Source organism: Epinephelus lanceolatus, chromosome 8, assembly GCF_041903045.1.
Source record: "Epinephelus lanceolatus isolate andai-2023 chromosome 8, ASM4190304v1, whole genome shotgun sequence".
Classification (NCBI taxonomy): domain Eukaryota; kingdom Metazoa; phylum Chordata; class Actinopteri; order Perciformes; family Serranidae; genus Epinephelus; species Epinephelus lanceolatus.
This window is the reverse complement of record NC_135741.1, coordinates 9,455,730-9,473,187: the sequence shown is the minus strand read 5'-3', so window position 1 is coordinate 9,473,187 and position 17,458 is coordinate 9,455,730. Positions and strand designations below refer to the sequence as shown.

The 17,458-nt window shown below is 40.2% G+C and overlaps 1 protein-coding gene across 3 annotated transcripts in view; it reads left to right on the top strand.

The window, feature by feature from the left end:
* ptpn22 (protein tyrosine phosphatase non-receptor type 22) overlaps positions 1-17,458 on the top strand; it is a 36,801-nt gene that overhangs the window by 12,115 nt on the left and 7,228 nt on the right. For 2 of the 3 annotated variants that reach the window (XM_033629190.2, XM_033629189.2), the window contains 13 exons: positions 2,880-2,946; positions 3,050-3,127; positions 3,318-3,404; positions 5,173-5,725; positions 5,823-5,909; positions 7,516-7,605; positions 8,823-8,894; positions 9,006-9,142; positions 10,813-10,840; positions 11,049-11,147; positions 11,330-11,398; positions 11,508-11,644; positions 16,479-16,506. In XM_033629190.2, coding sequence (XP_033485081.2) covers positions 2,880-2,946; positions 3,050-3,127; positions 3,318-3,404; positions 5,173-5,725; positions 5,823-5,909; positions 7,516-7,605; positions 8,823-8,894; positions 9,006-9,142; positions 10,813-10,840; positions 11,049-11,147; positions 11,330-11,398; positions 11,508-11,644; positions 16,479-16,506 — 1,532 coding nt within the window. The remainder of the gene's footprint in view (positions 1-2,879; positions 2,947-3,049; positions 3,128-3,317; positions 3,405-5,172; positions 5,726-5,822; positions 5,910-7,515; positions 7,606-8,822; positions 8,895-9,005; positions 9,143-10,812; positions 10,841-11,048; positions 11,148-11,329; positions 11,399-11,507; positions 11,645-16,478; positions 16,507-17,458) is intronic. The other variant, XM_033629191.2, reaches the window with a different exon arrangement.

Sequence of the window (17,458 nt, the reverse complement as noted above, 5' to 3'; positions counted from 1 at the left end):
ACTGCGTGTGTGTTCTGTGCTTGATTATTCATATGAGGTGTGGGGCCTTAGAAATAATTTGTGCTGTGAATCTGTGCATAACAGATTTTTAAGATGTTTTTTGTGTGTGCACAAATATAGTGTACATCAAGTTGGCTAGGGGGGATATGGGGTGGGGCCCATGTGAGGTTATGTGAGATTACTGTAGCTGCTTGAAAAGATGAGCGGATGAAGGATTTTTTTTTCAATGTGCCATTTCAACAAAACCAAGGATGAGCTTTATTGGAAACCTATGATTTATTGGAAACTGCAGTGCTTTGTTTAGTAGGATAAAAACAGTCATCGATTTTGCAAATACAGATGAAGCACAAAGACTAAGTTCAGATACAAAACATTAAATAAGTCACTTACTTCTTGGGATGTCTGGTGAGTATATGTTATTTGGTACCTGAAAGCGTGTTTTGTTTTGATGACTAATTAAAGTACTTTGCGGCACATATTAAGTATAAATTAAGTAACTGTATGACAACTGTCGAAAAATGCGATATGAAAGCATGTCGCGCCATGACAGGCCCACACCTTCCTGAGGATGATGTGTCAGAAGTGGAATGTTGAGTCAGTGGCAGAGTCCAACCTACATACAAGGAAATCACCCCACTTTTGAATGATGTAACAACTAGACAGCTGCAGTCATTGTCACTGCAAAATGTCACTTTGTTCCTCAACACTTACAGGGAAAGGAAGTTATATCACAAACCTCTTATAGTGTACTTTACTACAATCAAACCCAAACACTAACTGCAGCCTCTATAATTACCATTAAATCAACTCCCATCTGACTCAGTGACACAGGACAGTCATGTTGGATATTATGAATGAGCAAAGTTTCTAAAAATGACTTCTCAGCCTGCCCATACAGTATAACTTTAGAGTCAAAGCCTTAAACCTTTTCTATCTATTTATTATTTCTACTGTTTTAACTTAATCTGTGAATTTAAAAGATGTTCACTGAGCCTTTTTGAACTGGTTGAATTAGGATCTGGAAATGACTGTCAGCATTTGCTCACAGGAATATGTCACCCAAAAATGACCGTTTAATTAGTCATACTGTCCAGCTGTATGGTCTGTTTCATTTCCCATTTTCTCTAGAACCTTATTTAAAGCTAAACTGAAAGTGAAAGTATCTGTGCCCTCTTCACAGCCAGACTCCAACATCAAGGTTTTTTTTTAATGCAAAGATGCAGTTTGGGGGGTACTGAGCATACGACTGGATGAATGAGACTTGGATTTTTCTGCATGAGTTGTGTGAAAGTTTGTAAGCTGATGTTTTGATATAGTTTTGCTGTTGTTAAACTGGTCCCCAATCAATCAGTAAATCAACATGTCTGCCATTTTCAGCAGAGGCATGTGACAAAAAACAAACTGTATGTTCCAGTCCCCATACTACCATACTATATAGTATGCCAGAAAAAGATTTAGTATGTTCCAATACATAGCCAGGGTACGCTCCAAATCACATAATTTTTCTTTTTACCTATTTATCTGTTACCAGAGACAGAGATCAACCCGGAGAGCTCTGCTGTTGTCACTTTGCAATGTATGTAGTTTAACTTTAAAGTAATAACTACACAGATTGTAGGTTCTAATATGTTATATTTGTGACGGTGAAATTACATCTGCATTTCTCTGTCGTTGTTGATTTTATAGTTATGTTCTGTTGTTGTTTGTAATATTTATAATTTTTTTGTTCACTCAAACTATTAAAATTCCTATTATTACTATCGACTAGTCATCAGTTACTTGAATGTGCTGTCATCCGTCACTGCGACTTCTGACAGCTGTCAGTCAGCTGTTAAGCTGTCATCTGTTTGCGGCTCAGTAGATATGACGCATCTTCACTACGCAGAGGATTGTGGGTCAGAATAGCCAGAAAAGCACGCAGACGTCGTAGTACATCCTGGTACTCTCTGGCACACTACATTTCACATACTATGTAGAGGGACGTACTAAATCTTTTTCTGCCGTACTACATAGTATGGTCGTATGGGGATTGGAACACACAGTATATCAAATGCAGTGTGCCAAAAATACCAGGATGTTCTACTACATCCCATCTGATTTTGCAGTATGCAAGCCAGCATGCTGTTCTGGCTATTCTGACCCACAATTCTCTGCAAAGCGGACGAAACCATGACTGTCAGAAGTCACAGTGATGGATGATAGCCCATTCAGGTGACTGATGACCTGTCGATCAGTAATAATAGAAATATGAATTGTTTAATTGAATAAAATACTCATAAATATAACCAACAACAAAAGGACAGAAGCATTATATAACGATGACAGAGAAATGTTTAGCCTACAATGTATGCAGTTATAATTTATTGTAAAATAAATGGGTTGACCTCTGGCCAGCTTGTGAATGGCAATTTGTTTTATCTCCATGGTAACGCATGTATGAGTAAGAGGGTCATAGCATAACATAATGAGGAAGTAACATTCCCGCTTGCCTGCATACTACATGCAACAGTGCATACCTTTTAAGGGCAGCTGCAGTACCTACTAAAAGTAAAAGAAAAAGTAGGCGATTCACAACGCACCCATCATTTTCCTCACTAATTCAAGATAACACGACTAACTGATTTACAAAAGGCCATTTTGTGAGTGAAGTATTCCTTTAAACCTGCTTAGTGCTGGATGGGCGCAGTTAAGACCATGCACGACAACGAGTTTCAGAAAATCAAGATATTCATGACAGTGTGCTTGAAAATCTGTTGTTTGCAAATACCCTTTTAAACTCGTCTACGACTAATAATAATTTGGGTAGTCACATTGAGATGTCCCTCTTGCTGGGGATAAGCTGAGTGCTTAAATGTGTCTTGTTGTTTCTGTGGTTGTAGCGCTGGCTGTGGTCGAACAGGAGCCTTGTGTGTCATCGATTATACCTGGAACCTCCTGAAGAAACAGGTGAGATATTCCCGCCTCTATGCTCTCTGCACATTATCTGCCTAAAGTCAGATTAATTCAACTGTAAAGATTCAAGCTGAGCTGTTTTCCTGCCTGTCTTTAGATGATCACTCTAGATTTCAGTATCTATGACTTAGTTCAAAACATGAGAACCCAGAGGCCCTCGGTGGTTCAAACCAAGGTAAGCTGCTGTCATTTTTTAACGAAGTATCACATGTAACAAATCTTCCAACAAGCAGAACCACATTTCAGAGAGTTCTTAATGTCAGTCGCTCCCTCCTATCAAAGATCTTGTGATGAAGTGTGTTTCGTGTGTCATTCCCCAAGGGTAACGTCACCTAACAGAGCAGGTTTTTGTTGTTTCACCTCAGGAGCAATATGATCTGGTGTACCGAACCATCAAGTTACTGTTTGAGAGATATCTGGAGACCATGGATGCACAGGCCTGCAGAAATGAGGTGAGCAACCAGGAAGACTCCTTTGTGAATGAGCCATATAAAGAATGGAAATGTGTAATATGTTGCTCCACCAGCACTAACTATCACGTACAACCATCTCGATCAGCAAAGCAGAAACAACATCTGTGGCAGGCTGTGGTTTCACTGTCACCGATATAGAACACAGTCACATGACCTGAGTGGAAAATTATCATATTTGCAGACAGATGAAGGCATTAATAAGGCGACTGCTTTACCCAAAGCGAGACACTTATCAAGCTGTATTTTATCAACCTGCAAGGGCCTTTGAATTCGCAAACTGTATAATATTACACACACAATGACACTAAATGTTTGGCAAAATTCATACATGCCAAGCATTAATGCATTTACAACCCTGATTCCAAAAAAGTAGGGATACTGTATAAAACATGAATAAATACAGAATGTGATGATTGCAAATCCTTTTCAACTTATATCCAGGTGAATGTAATCCAAAGAAAAAGATATTTAATGTTCAAACTGATGACTTTGTTGTTGTTTCTTTTGAATAAACACTTCTTGGAAATTTGATGCCTGTAACTAGTTTCAAAAAATTTGGGATCGGGGAAACAAAAGACTGAGAAAGTTGTAGAATGGTCGAGAAACACCAGTTTGGAACATTCGAAGGGTAAACAGGTTAACTGGTTACAGGTGACAGTATTCATTCATCCATTCATTTCCCATAACCGCTTCTCCTGTTGCGGGTCACAGGGGGGTGTATCCTACCCCAGCTGACACTGGGTGAGAGGCGGGGTACACCCTGAACAGGTCACCAGACTATCACAGGGCTGACACATAGAGACAGACAACCATTCAGGCTCACATTCACACCTACGGACAATTTAGAGTCACTAACTAACCTGAATGTCTTTGGACTGTGGGAGGAAGCCGGAGTACCTGGAGAAAACCCACATTGACATAGGGAGAACATGCAAACTCTGCACAGAAGAGTTCAAACCCCGACCTCAGTTAGAAACAGGAACCATCTTGCTGTGAGGTGACAATGCTAACCACTGTACCACAATGCCGTCATGGTAGTATCATGACTAGGTATGAAAGGGGCATTTTCACAAGGCTCAGTCATTATATACACATATCCGATATGCCGAGGTGTAACAACTCATTTCGTTTACATCCATGCATCTGAAAACATGGATGCTTCACACACATAAATCCAGTGTCTGACCATATGTCTCCCCCTCTGTTACTGAGGTATGATGTTGAGTAATGGCCAAAACACGTTTTTTTGCAGATTACAACATTACTTCACAGAGAAGTTGACCTTTTGGACTTAAAATGTCATCACTTCCTTATTTTATCCTATTAGATATTTGTGTCAAATTTTGTCATAAATAGTGTATTAATTAAAAAGTTATGGCTAAAAGCATATTTTGTGAGGTCACACAGACATTGACCTTTGGCCTTCAACCACCAGAATCTGATCAGGACATTACTGAGTCCAAGTGAACATTTGGGCCAAATTTGAAAAAAAAAAAAATCTTCAAGGTGTTCTTAAATTATCAAGTTCACAAGAATGAGCTAGATAAGATCACAGTGACCTTGACCTTTGACCCATGACCACTTAAAACCTAATGAGTTCATTGTTAAGTCCAAGTGGACGTTTGTGCCAAATTTGTGCCTTCTTGAGATATCTCATTCAGAAGAATGGGACAGACGGGTTGTAGATGTAAATTTTCCTCATTTATTAAACCTGTTGTGACTCACGCTAACCTGTCAAACTGTCCAGGTGACCACGGTCCCACCCACTATCACACCTGACACTGAAAGCGAGCTCTCTGACCTGAGTGAGGACATGGATCTGCTGCCACAACTCCAGAGCCTGCTTGATGAGGAGAGGGAGGCTTTAAAACAGTACCACACTCCCTCGCCTTCTGCTTCAGATAATCTCATTGACTTGAGAGCCAAGGACACGCAGAGAGACCAACAACAATGGTACCCACGCCAGTCCCTTCCTGAGGCTCTGGCCACCACCCAGCACCTGCAGGAGGGACCCAGGACCTCACCCACACAGCTGCATGCCAGCCAGAGAGCCTCCGCAGTGGAGGAGAGGAGCAATGACGTACCAACACTGCACCCTCCAGCTTCACCAGCCATGGCGGCAGCCATCTGTCTGATGGTGGAAGACCCGTACTTTGACACTCCAATGAGCTCCCCTTCATCTGAGGAGGCTCCAGTGGACTCCAGTGAAGAAGCCAAACAGTGGGCAGTTAGCCCCATCTTCAGCACACCCACACTGTGTCTGAATGACCAGACTATGGAGCTTGACTCTACTGCCTCAGGTAAATACAGTCATACAAGTGCACGTGTTAGTCCAGAGCACAGAGACAACAGGGTAGTGGGATTTAACCTTCAGATTAACTAATGTGCATTTTGCAGGTACTGGTGGAGATGATAAAGATGAAGAAGAACCTCCTCCCCTACCTCAACGAACTCCTGAATCCTACGTAATTGCTGTGGATGAAGGTTGGTGTTCTCCTCGATAAACTGGAACATAAACCATTAGTTTCTATGATACAGACACCAGTCATGGCTGTGCTTCCAATTATTATTATCATTAGTTTGTTATCTCAAAATAAAAAAGAGCTTAGTTATCTCGGAGTAAGAAAGCAAAAGGTTGTTTTATTTTGTTATCTGGTGAAAACCAGCTTTATGAATGAATGAACGACTTTATTTCGAACCAAAAATTAAAAAACAAAACGAAAACAAAAACATAATAAAAAACAAACAAGACAACGATAAGTGCCCCTCCCCTATCTTACACTTCTTCTTTTACCACATATTATTTCAACAAATTCCCAATTTTATTTACAAATAATTAACAACTATCCCCAGTCTATTTAGCACCTAATTAAATCAATAAGTAATAAACACAGTTTATTTACAGTCCAAGCACCACCCAATGTTACAAATTAAATATGCACTCCCCTAACACAACCTTTCCTCATCTATACGTCAGCCAAAGATCTCTTTTTTATTTTTATTTATTTATGTTATCTCAAGATAATGACTTAATTAATTTGCTACTAAAAAAAACAAGCTTTTATCCTTGTGACGAGATGATTCACCATTTATGACAACAAAAGGTTGTTCTAACAAAATCCAAGGCAACTCTTCTCTGGTACAAAAGTTAAAAGGCCTAAAAACACCAACATGTTTCGGCCATGCTCACTGGCCTTCATCAGCCAGTGAGCATGGCCGAAACATGTTGGTGTTTTTAATGTTCATCATGAACTAGCCATTTAATAAAGGCCTTTTAACTTTTGTACCAGAGAAGAGTTGTCTTGGATTTTGTTTTTTCAAGATGTACTGCACTTCCTGACCAAAGAGCACCTTCCTGGATACCATGATACTGCAACCCACATGAGCAATTCATCTGCTGTTGTCTTCAAAAAGGTTGTTCTATTTTGTTTTCTCAAGATAATGAGTTTATTCCCTTTTATTATTTTTATTTCATTTTCTAAACACACAAAAAAACAAGCGTTGTTTTCTCGAGATAAGAAGATGATTAACAGAACGTCATTTCCTCTTATTAGGCTACTTTTGTTTGTTCTTAGAGGTGGTGTCTTGACAACTGTAGCAGCTGATTTAAGTTGAAACTGTCAAATTAAGGAGTACCTGTTAATGATATTATTGATTGCATCAGATGGTGATGGTAAGGAAGTGGTACCTCAGTCAATAATAAAAATAACAGGTACTCCTTGCTGAGGTGTTTTCAGCTTAAATCAGCTTATAAGTAGCCCAATAAGTTTGTAATTTTCCTCATTTTTTTGAGACAACGAAATAAAACAACCTATTATCAAAAAATAACAAAGCTCATTTTCTCAAGATGAATAAATAGGTAACTTGTTATTTCAATAAAAGCACTGAAAAAATTGGAAGCATGCTATGATGCCTACTCTGAGCACATTCCTCCTTCTTTTGGTTTAATGTATAAACACCTATTTCACGGCTTCTGATCATCCAATTTTATTATTTACACTGAAGCAAGTGCGTATGGGTTTCCTGATATAATAATCTTGCTGTGTGCTCATATATCCAGGACCTAACATGTTATGCTTGTGTTTGTCAGAGCCCTCAGAACCCTGTGAAAGGTTAATGGTTATCATTCCACCCAATGCTGCTGCTGAGGCTGTCAGGGAGCTGGGAGGCGAGAAGTACAGTGAGTGGAGAATATCTTAAACTCTTAAATATCTTTTAGAGTGTACTCAAATATGCTTTTCTTTCAGTGCCACACTTAAAGGTTCTGTATGCCACATTCAGAGTAATAATACAGCAGCAAACAGCTATTTGCTCTGTAAAGATATAGTGGAGTAATGTCGCCAGGAGCAGAGAAGGAAGTCAAGCTAACTCTGTGTGTGTTGGAATCCAAGCTTCTCGTGGTTTGTTGTGTGAAGTCATTTCGGCTGTGCAGGCGTGTTAAGGTGCTTTCACACCTGCCCTGTTTGGTTCAGTTCAACTGCACTCAAGTTCATTTGTCCCCTGTGTGCGGTTCATTTGGGCAGGTGTGAACACAGCAATCACACAAACATTTGTTTGTGGTGAGACTGCAGTCACATGACACATTGTTTGGGTTAAACATGAGCATGTTACAGTCCTGGAGGATTATTAATGTGCACCTCCTCCTGTACTGCCTTAATATGCACATTCAGCACATCCAATGCATCAAAACATTGTTTTCTAGTTGGAGCTGCGCCTCGTTTTCAAACTGTATGGTTTGACTAAAATGAACAATGACAGCAATATAGTCCACGATGAGCAGCGCTAAAATCAACCTGCGTAGTTGTCCCTCCATTGTGACATTAGAAAGTGTCACATTTATCTTGCAAGTGTACTCTTCTTCAATGTTTGCTTTACTTCCTGGATTTTTCCCACATGGAAATTCTGACCAATCAAGAGCAGCTTTCTCACACAAGGCATTTAATCTGGTCCGCTTGTAAATGCTGCTGTGAGAACACGAACTGACTCTAGGCAATTATACAACTTTGTAACAAATTTAGTCCCTGATTCGGACCAAAGCAAGACAACTCTAGGTCTGAATGCACCCTGAGTGAATGTGTGTATCCCATAGCTAGCTCATCACCGCAGCTTGCACTGTTGTCTCAGAAGTGTAACGTCCACTCTCTGGTTCCTCCCTGCTTAACATCATTAGCCCTGTCAGCACGGTTGCTCTCGTTTAGCATTGTTTATGGACTAAGCTCCATTTGCTGCTAGCCGCCTGTCACTCCTATGTTGGGAATGCGGACAACGTATACGCTCTGAATTCCACACAGAGCTCCTTTCATGTCTGCATTTATTTTGTTAAAGTAAAAGTGACTCTTTGATGTTAAAAAATCCGCAACACTGACTGACTGATGATGTTTTTTTCCATATCACCAGGCAACCCCCCCTCACCTGTCCCCCCACTTCCAGAGAGGACCCCAGAGTCCTATGAGTTGGCCGTTGATGAAGGTGACTTCATAAGAAATCGCAATAATTTCAATAATAATCAAAATAGTGAATATTTTTGAAAAAAAAAAACTGTAACAATGAAATTGATTATTGTTGTTGTTTACCTTTCAGCTCCTGTGGAGCAGATGTCAGAGGTCAAGCCGGCAGTGAACCTGAACAGAATAGGAATGTCCTCAGAGTGGTTTGGTGACTCAAAGCCAGCTGCTGCCGCATCTCAGTGTGAGGCGGCTCCTTGGATGAGGAGCAAGGTGAGGACCAAGTCTCTGCGCTGGCTGAGGTGTGACTTCCTCTAAGTCACTGCTGCAAAGGCCGGAAAGATACAATTGAATGATGAATGAGTATATTTATATTATTTGAGCACATAATGACATCAGCATCTGTGTGACACCTCTGGTCAAGTGAGAATGTGGATAATGCACATGTGTCACCAAGACCATAAAAGTTAAGTGTTAACTTTTAAAGGAGGTTTAAACCTCATTAAATGAACAGTGTGTAAAATTTAGGGGGATCTGGTGGCATTAAGCTGTGAGGAAGTTCATTGCTCAGGACGTTTTTAGCGGGAGCTGAGTTATCCACAGAGGACCAGGTGATTTAAACTGCTAAAGACACTGAATAAAGCAGTTTCACATTAGAAATCAGTGTTCCTCCAACACTGTTTGGCTTGACAGATGTGTGCTCACCTTTACTCTGACAACTTAAGATGGTCAGGAGGTTTTTACCGAGAGCCGCCAGAGTATCCGCAGAGGTCTCCTACACTACAAAACAAACTGACTCTGGGCTTTAAACCAGTAAAAACACTAAATAAAGCAGTTCCATGGTGAGAAATCTGTTTTATCGATGCTGCTTGTCACAGAGGGGCCTCTAACTACAGTGGTCGACGCTAAAACGCAAATGGTCCTTTCTGGAGCCAGTGTTTGGTTTGTCCACTCTGGGCTACTGTAGAAACATGGCAGACTTTGTGGACGAGGCCCCACCATGGATGTATCAAGAGCCCTGGATACAGCTTTGGAGGCGGGGCCTTGTTCATTCCAGTGTTTCAGTCTGTGGCATGAAATTACTGATTTGATCGACGCTGCTTCCAAATCACTGGGCTGAAAGAGCAAGTGAACTTCCACCAGCTGAGCCGGCTACTTTTGGTTTGGCACTCCACTTACTTGAATGGACATTTAATCTTGCTCTTCTAGATTTTCCAAATGTCATTACAACAAATGGATGAAATCCTGATACTGAAACGAGTAATTTTGCAGGTTTGTGATGCTCAAAAAATGCACCCACTGATTTACAGACATCTATTTCCAAATATAAGTCAATGGGAAAAGTCTTTTTGTGCCCAAAGGCATCACGTGACGAACTTGAGAGGTGTAATTACACTGTTTAGCCACTAAGCAAATTAGCTTCAAAGCCTGGCACACTTCCTGGGGTCCTGGGACCCGCTTCCTATGTAGATATAAACGGCTCATTCTAAGGTAACAAAGAAACACACCTAGTATGTTATATTCCAATTCTGCCATTATATCTAACTCCTATTCTTACTCAATTGGGCACTGATTTTGCTTTTGCTCCTTGAAAACACCTCTTGTCTTGTATATTTTGCCATAATATTGTTTCTAAAACTGGGTCCAGTGAGTGACCCTGACCCAGGGAACCCACTGGTTGTTCTGGTTGTGAACTTTAAATTGTGGTTACTGTAATTTGAAACATTCTCTGGCACAAGAATTTCCCTCGGGATAAAAAAAGTTCAGCTGAATTAAACTGAATATCCCCCTGAATCCTACACACTGGACCTTTATGTATCCTGGAATTTAAACTCAGACTGATCGGTTTCTGAAATTAATCTGTATAAAATTACTGTTATCAGACAGTGAGAGCATTCAACGCATCAGTTGTGTAACAGCAACATACTTTCGTTTCCTTGCAGAGCCTGAAAGCAAAAATGAACTTCACAGGTAAGATATCTATAATAACATAATGCACAAGGCTGTATGCACTGGCTAATAATTCAGCCAGCTGACAGTTGATATACATAAATATAAATTCAAATTTACAGGTTATGTGCCTTTTTAAAAACTGTTGGGAGAAACTCAGCATCCAGTTATTATGAAATTAATACATGCGTGAGTTAATCGCAATAAAATGTTCTTGTGATATCTCCAGTAGCAGCACCACACCCTGATCTGGCATCAAACACAACCTCAAACCTCCACCCTTACTGTCCACCTCTGGACCCAATGACTCCTCCACTGCTGCCTCAAAGTAAGATCACAAGACTGACTGATGAAATTAAGATCTAAAAACCCACACGTCTGTCACTTACAGAGAAGTTACACAAATGTGTTTAACCATAACACACACACACACACCCACACACAAAATCGATAAGTGCATTCCTTGTTATTCAATAATAAATTAGAGGTTGATTATCTCTGGTTGTGCAGCTGAGGAGAGCCTGACTCCTCCACTTCCTGACAGAACCCCCGAGTCCTTCATCCTCACCACAGATGACAGTGAGTATAGCGCCGCCTCCTTACATCAGAGACACACAGTTCAGCTCAGGCTGCAGGGTTTGTTGTCTAAGTGACGCGATGTTTTGTTCCGACTGCTGTTTTACAACAGTGCACGAGAAAACCGCCCTCTGCCCGCCGCCACCCTTAGAAACAACACGGCCCTCCCCGAGGGTGGGGTTGTCATCTGAGTGGGATGGCACCGTTCAGCCCAAGAGATTCCTCGATGTTGTTATGAGCAGGAGCAAGGTAATGACAGTCAAAGAAGTCACATATATAGTGTGTTACTGCTCACCCCATCACCAGGAAATAAATGTTGGAATTATATGTTTCTCCAGACAGTATGTTACATTTGCACGTTGTAGCAGATACATTCACCCCGTTTCCACCGAACACTTTCGATAGTAACCCTTCAGATATGGTACCTAGACCCTAGTGTTTCCACTGCAAACAGTCCTCTTAATGTGGGCGGAGTTGTTGTCACTCACTGCTCCGTCCAGCACTCACTGTATTTCCTCCTTTATCAGTCTGCGCCTCGTTTATCGTCCACAGAACGAGGCTGCATGTCGACATTTTTAGAACAAGATAAAACAGGCTGCAGTGAGAGTCTCTCTCCATGGCATATTTAAAAATAGCCAGTTTGTGCATTTAGTCCTTCTCAGGCAAGCTCAGGGGCCCACAGGAACAACGCTCCGTGACGCTTTTTTTTTTACTCCGAGGTAGGATTAGAATATATGCAGTTCACATAACTCGGCCGAAACAGTCAAAGTTGTCCCAGTTACATTTAAGGTGTGTTGATGGATTCACGTCATCAACTCATGCATTGAGTAACATTACAAGTTAACGTTCCACCTTAAAAGATGACGGCAGTCGGCCCAGTGAAATAAATTATTTCTTTCTCAGTCTACAGCTGCTGTGAGAGGCACGAACAGTACGAACAGTGGTTACATGAGGCTCAAAACCAGCCACATCTCAGCCCTGAGCAGACTGACCGTCCTCTACTGACCAATCAGACTGCAGTGAACTGAACTGAACCGTACTGCTCGGTGGAAACGGGGCTATTGAGACCTTTTTTCAACAAAGCTTTCATTAGGTTTGGGCACAAAAAATACTTGGTTATGGTTTGGAAAAGATCATGATTTGGTTTAACCCATTTGTGCCCAAATTTTTCTCAATGTTTTTATGCATATAATCATGTTAACTGAGTCCCATATGAACATGTTCTAAAGTTATTTCCTCCATTTTGTGCTCTCTGTTCTAGAAAATCTCATTTGAATGTTCGGCAACTATAGTTGCCGGTGGGCACATACCTTGTATCTATCCCTCTAATGGTGAAAAGTGAATTAGAGCACAAAAAACAACATGTAATTCAGTTGTCTTTATTGAGAAAGACTTTTTTTTTATTTAAAACAAGTCTGAGAACAATTTAATTTATGAATTTTGTCATCAAAAAACTTGAAAACGCCAAAATTTGAATTAAAATTCTCTGATTTGCACAAACTAAAATACACTCGCTATAGCCGGGTTTTGGTTGATGAGAAAAAAATTTTGATTCGCAAAACGGAGGATGGAAAAAGTTATGTTCGAATTAAGTCTGACGTAGTGCACTTTCACCCCAACTGCTTCCGGTGTTTCTGGTTCACTCACAAGGCAAAAACATTGCGGAAAACAACAACATAAGACTTGTGTGGACGGAGGACAAAATAAGAACATTTCTAGCCTTAATAAGGCAGTAATGCATTTACAAGCTGGTTGCCAACCACCAAAAAACGTAGAAGAAGAAGAAGAATGCAAGACTTGTTTTGTTTTTGGTTCTGCGAAAAACTTGTGCGAGTTCGTAGTTTTCACCAAAGTCCGTACATTTAATGGAAACACACAGGATTCATATTTCTTTTATTGCGCATTTTCCAATGATTCAAATCACTTTTGGATGGAAACATAGCTACTCAGGTTCTTGTCCATCATCAGTGATGGGTAGTTGCATGTCACCATCAGACACAAAGCAGTCTCCTTTGACCAGCCTAGATGGTAGGCGTTTGGGATCAGAGGTCACATCATTATCATCAGAAAAATCGCTGTCACAGTCTGTTTCGTGGGCATTACTCTCAGACTCTGGCACAACTGAAATGCTTGTGATTTTTGCAGAGGGATCATCTGCATTAAGGATGTCCAAAACCTCTGCCAAAGTACAGTACAGGCCAAAAGTTTGGACACACCTTCTCATTCAATGCGTTTTCTTTATTTTCATGACTATTTACATTGTAGATTCTCACTGAAGGCATCAAAACTATGAATGAATGCATGTGGAGTTATGTACTTAACAAAAAAAGGTGAAATAACTGAAAACATGTTTTATATTCTAGTTTCTTCAAAATAGCCACCCTTTGCTCTGATTACTGCTTTGCACACTCTTGGCATTCTCTCCATGAGCTTCAAGAGGCAGTCACCTGAAATGGTTTTCCAACAGTCTTGAAGGAGTTCCCAGAGGTGTTTAGCACTTGTTGGCCCCTTTGCCTTCACTCTGCGGTCCAGCTCACCCCAAACCATCTCGATTGGGTTCAGGTCCGGTGACTGTGGAGGCCAGGTCATCTGCCGCAGCACTCCATCACTCTCCTTCTTGGTCAAATAGCCCTTACACAGCCTGGAGGTGTGTTTGGGGTCATTGTCCTGTTGAAAAATAAATGATCGTCCAACTAAACGCAAACCGGATGGGATGGCATGTCGCTGCAGGATGCTGTGGTAGCCATGCTGGTTCAGTGTACCTTCAATTTTGAATAAATCCCCAACAGTGTCACCAGCAAAACACCCCCACACCATCACACCTCCTCCTCCATGCTTCACAGTGGGAACCAGGCATGTGGAATCCATCCGTTCACCTTTTCTGCGTCTCACAAAGACACGGCGGTTGGAACCAAAGATCTCAAATTTGGACTCATCAGACCAAAGCACAGATTTCCACTGGTCTAATGTCCATTCCTTGTGTTTCTTGGCCCAAACAAATCTCTTCTGCTTGTTGCCTCTCCTTAGCAGTGGTTTCCTAGCAGCTATTTGACCATGAAGGCCTGATTCGCGCAGTCTCCTCTTAACAGTTGTTCTAGAGATGGGTCTGCTGCTAGAACTCTGTGTGGCATTCATCTGGTCTCTGATCTGAGCTGCTGTTAACTTGCGATTTCTGAGGCTGGTGACTCGGATGAACTTATCCTCAGAAGCAGAGGTGACTCTTGGTCTTCCTTTCCTGGGTCGGTCCTCATGTGTGCCAGTTTCGTTGTAGCGCTTGATGGTTTTTGCGACTCCACTTGGGGACACATTTAAAGTTTTTGCAATTTTCCGGACTGACTGACCTTCATTTCTTAAAGTAATGATGGCCACTCGTTTTTCTTTAGTTAGCTGATTGGTTCTTGCCATAATATGAATTTTAACAGTTGTCCAATAGGGCTGTCGGCTGTGTATTAACCTGACTTCTGCACAACACAACTGATGGTCCCAACCCCATTGATAAAGCAAGAAATTCCACTAATTAACCCTGATAAGGCACACCTGTGAAGTGGAAACCATTTCAGGTGACTACCTCTTGAAGCTCATGGAGAGAATGCCAAGAGTGTGCAAAGCAGTAATCAGAGCAAAGGGTGGCTATTTTGAAGAAACTAGAATATAAAACATGTTTTCAGTTATTTCACCTTTTTTTGTTAAGTACATAACTCCACATGTGTTCATTCATAGTTTTGATGCCTTCAGTGAGAATCTACAATGTAAATAGTCATGAAAATAAAGAAAACGCATTGAATGAGAAGGTGTGTCCAAACTTTTGGCCTGTACTGTATACCTCTCTAATCCTCCTGGTTTATCTCTGTGGAAAACACAAAAGAGTTTGCTCCCATGGCCACTGGGGGCCACCATTTTGTGAAATTAATGCAATTTGAAATGGATATTTTTTACCAAACAATTCCAATTCTATATCCCTGTTCATGTACAATAGTGTTAAAGATGTTCTCCCTGTATTTGACATCATTCAGTCCTTCTAATCTACCACACAGTGCAACACAGTCAGTGCTAACATTGGCAGCGCTAATAGCTAGCTAGTTAGTTAGCTAGGTAGTTAGTTAGCACCAGCTACCAAACACTAGTAATGTTGGTTACCAAATGTTAAAGCTAACACTATCAAAAACTGTATTGTTACCAAATATTAGCCCTTTGTAATGTTGGTAATGTTAGCTAACGTTATTATCTACTGACAAGGTATGTGCCCACCGGCAACAATAGTTGCCGCTTGGACAAATGATTGCATACAGAAAAAACTATACATCCAATGTAATATTTTTGTTGTTTGGATGAGTCTAGAGACTTCCATGATTAAGTAGATATATATATGTCAACAAAAAAAATATTATTATAATATGAAAATCACCTTTACTTGTGGGGGTTTGTCGTCGCCATGCCCTCACTAAGATGGGTCAGGAACTCAACAACGCCATGTGACAGGAAGTATGTGGAAACTTAATTTTTTTTCTTAATATGATTTTCTAAGGTGTCTACTCACATATCATTGATATATAAAACATGTATAGTATTTAGAAATGTATTTTTAAGTGGAAAATGACAAGCATACACTTTGGCAACTATTGTTGCTGGTGGGCTTAAATGGGTTAAAATACCTGGGTTTGGAAGCACAATCCTAGTGGGAAAAGCAGCAATGTCTCAGGGAAAGACTTTGTGTGTCACTATGATGCTATAAAGCACCAATGTTTGTCTAAAAGCTGCTGGACACACAGCAATGACTTGTTAAAACACTACTGTTTTTGTTGTTTGTTAGTCTTGAACACTGGTCCCCTTCATCTACCAATGATTACTTAGAAATGACATCACTTTAAAAACACTGATATGACGCGCATGAAAAGTTCACATGTAACGTGTGGTTTGCAGAAACGTACATTTTAATCTAACAACTAGGCTGGTTACACGCACAAAAGACTCGCCAACTCACTTTCCTATACTCTATTCATCACTTTTCCATTCGCTGATTACCCTGACAAGTTTCCATGTGTTAAGGCTTTAACGCTGTTTTCTTTTGAATGTTCCCCCCCAGAGTGTTCGAGCTAAAAGTTCCAAACAAGGTAAGCAATTTTATCTCAAGAGTCATTCCTTTCTCTTCTGCTTTTATTCAGAGCTCACAGTTAAAGGAGGGAGCTGGCAATGTTCTATGTTTCTCTTACAAGCCATATACAGTATCTCCAACCATGAAGAGACCAAAACCAACAGTGGTAGTTTTGGTAGTTCATCTCTTAGTACTTTCCAACTTCGCCAGTCTGTCTGAAGCACTTAGACCGGACACATTCATTCCAACTAAAGTCATGAATACGAGCTTTCATGTTTAAAAAAGGGCTCAATAAATCACTGTAACAGCTGGGCGCTGTAGTTTTTATCAAATGTCTCAAACAGGAGTCAATATGGTTGTGAGATTCTGGTGCAGATAAGTGTGTGCTGGCTCAGCTCAGTTTAAAGTACAGTGCTCATGTTTATCATAATATTGGAAAATGTCAGAACAATCATGAGGCTCAATCATGTGTCTTTATAATGTTTAGAAAACAGTGGAGGTCTATGGCACAGAGAAATAAGTTCTGTCAGGTTTGGCTACACAGATAATAACTGATAGATTCATTGTTAGTTTTGGTCTTTTCCTCAGATCTGTTTATTAATAACATATTATACTATGACTAATATTTTTCATTACATTTTTGTGACATTATTTATTAGGCTACATTTTTATGACATGCAGTACTTTGACTTTTTTGTCACATTTTTTTGACATACGACACTGACTTTTTTTTTAAATGATTTTTTTTTTTGACATATTATACAAAGACTTTTTTCAACTCTTTTTATGACATACTATACTATGACATTTTTATGACTTTTTTTTAACATATTATACAGTGATTTTTTATTAGCATTTTCAGTATTGACATACTGTGACATTTTTTATGACATTTTGTGACATACTACACTATGACTTTATTTATTAGGCTACATTTTTATGACATGCAGTACTATTACTTTTTTGTCACA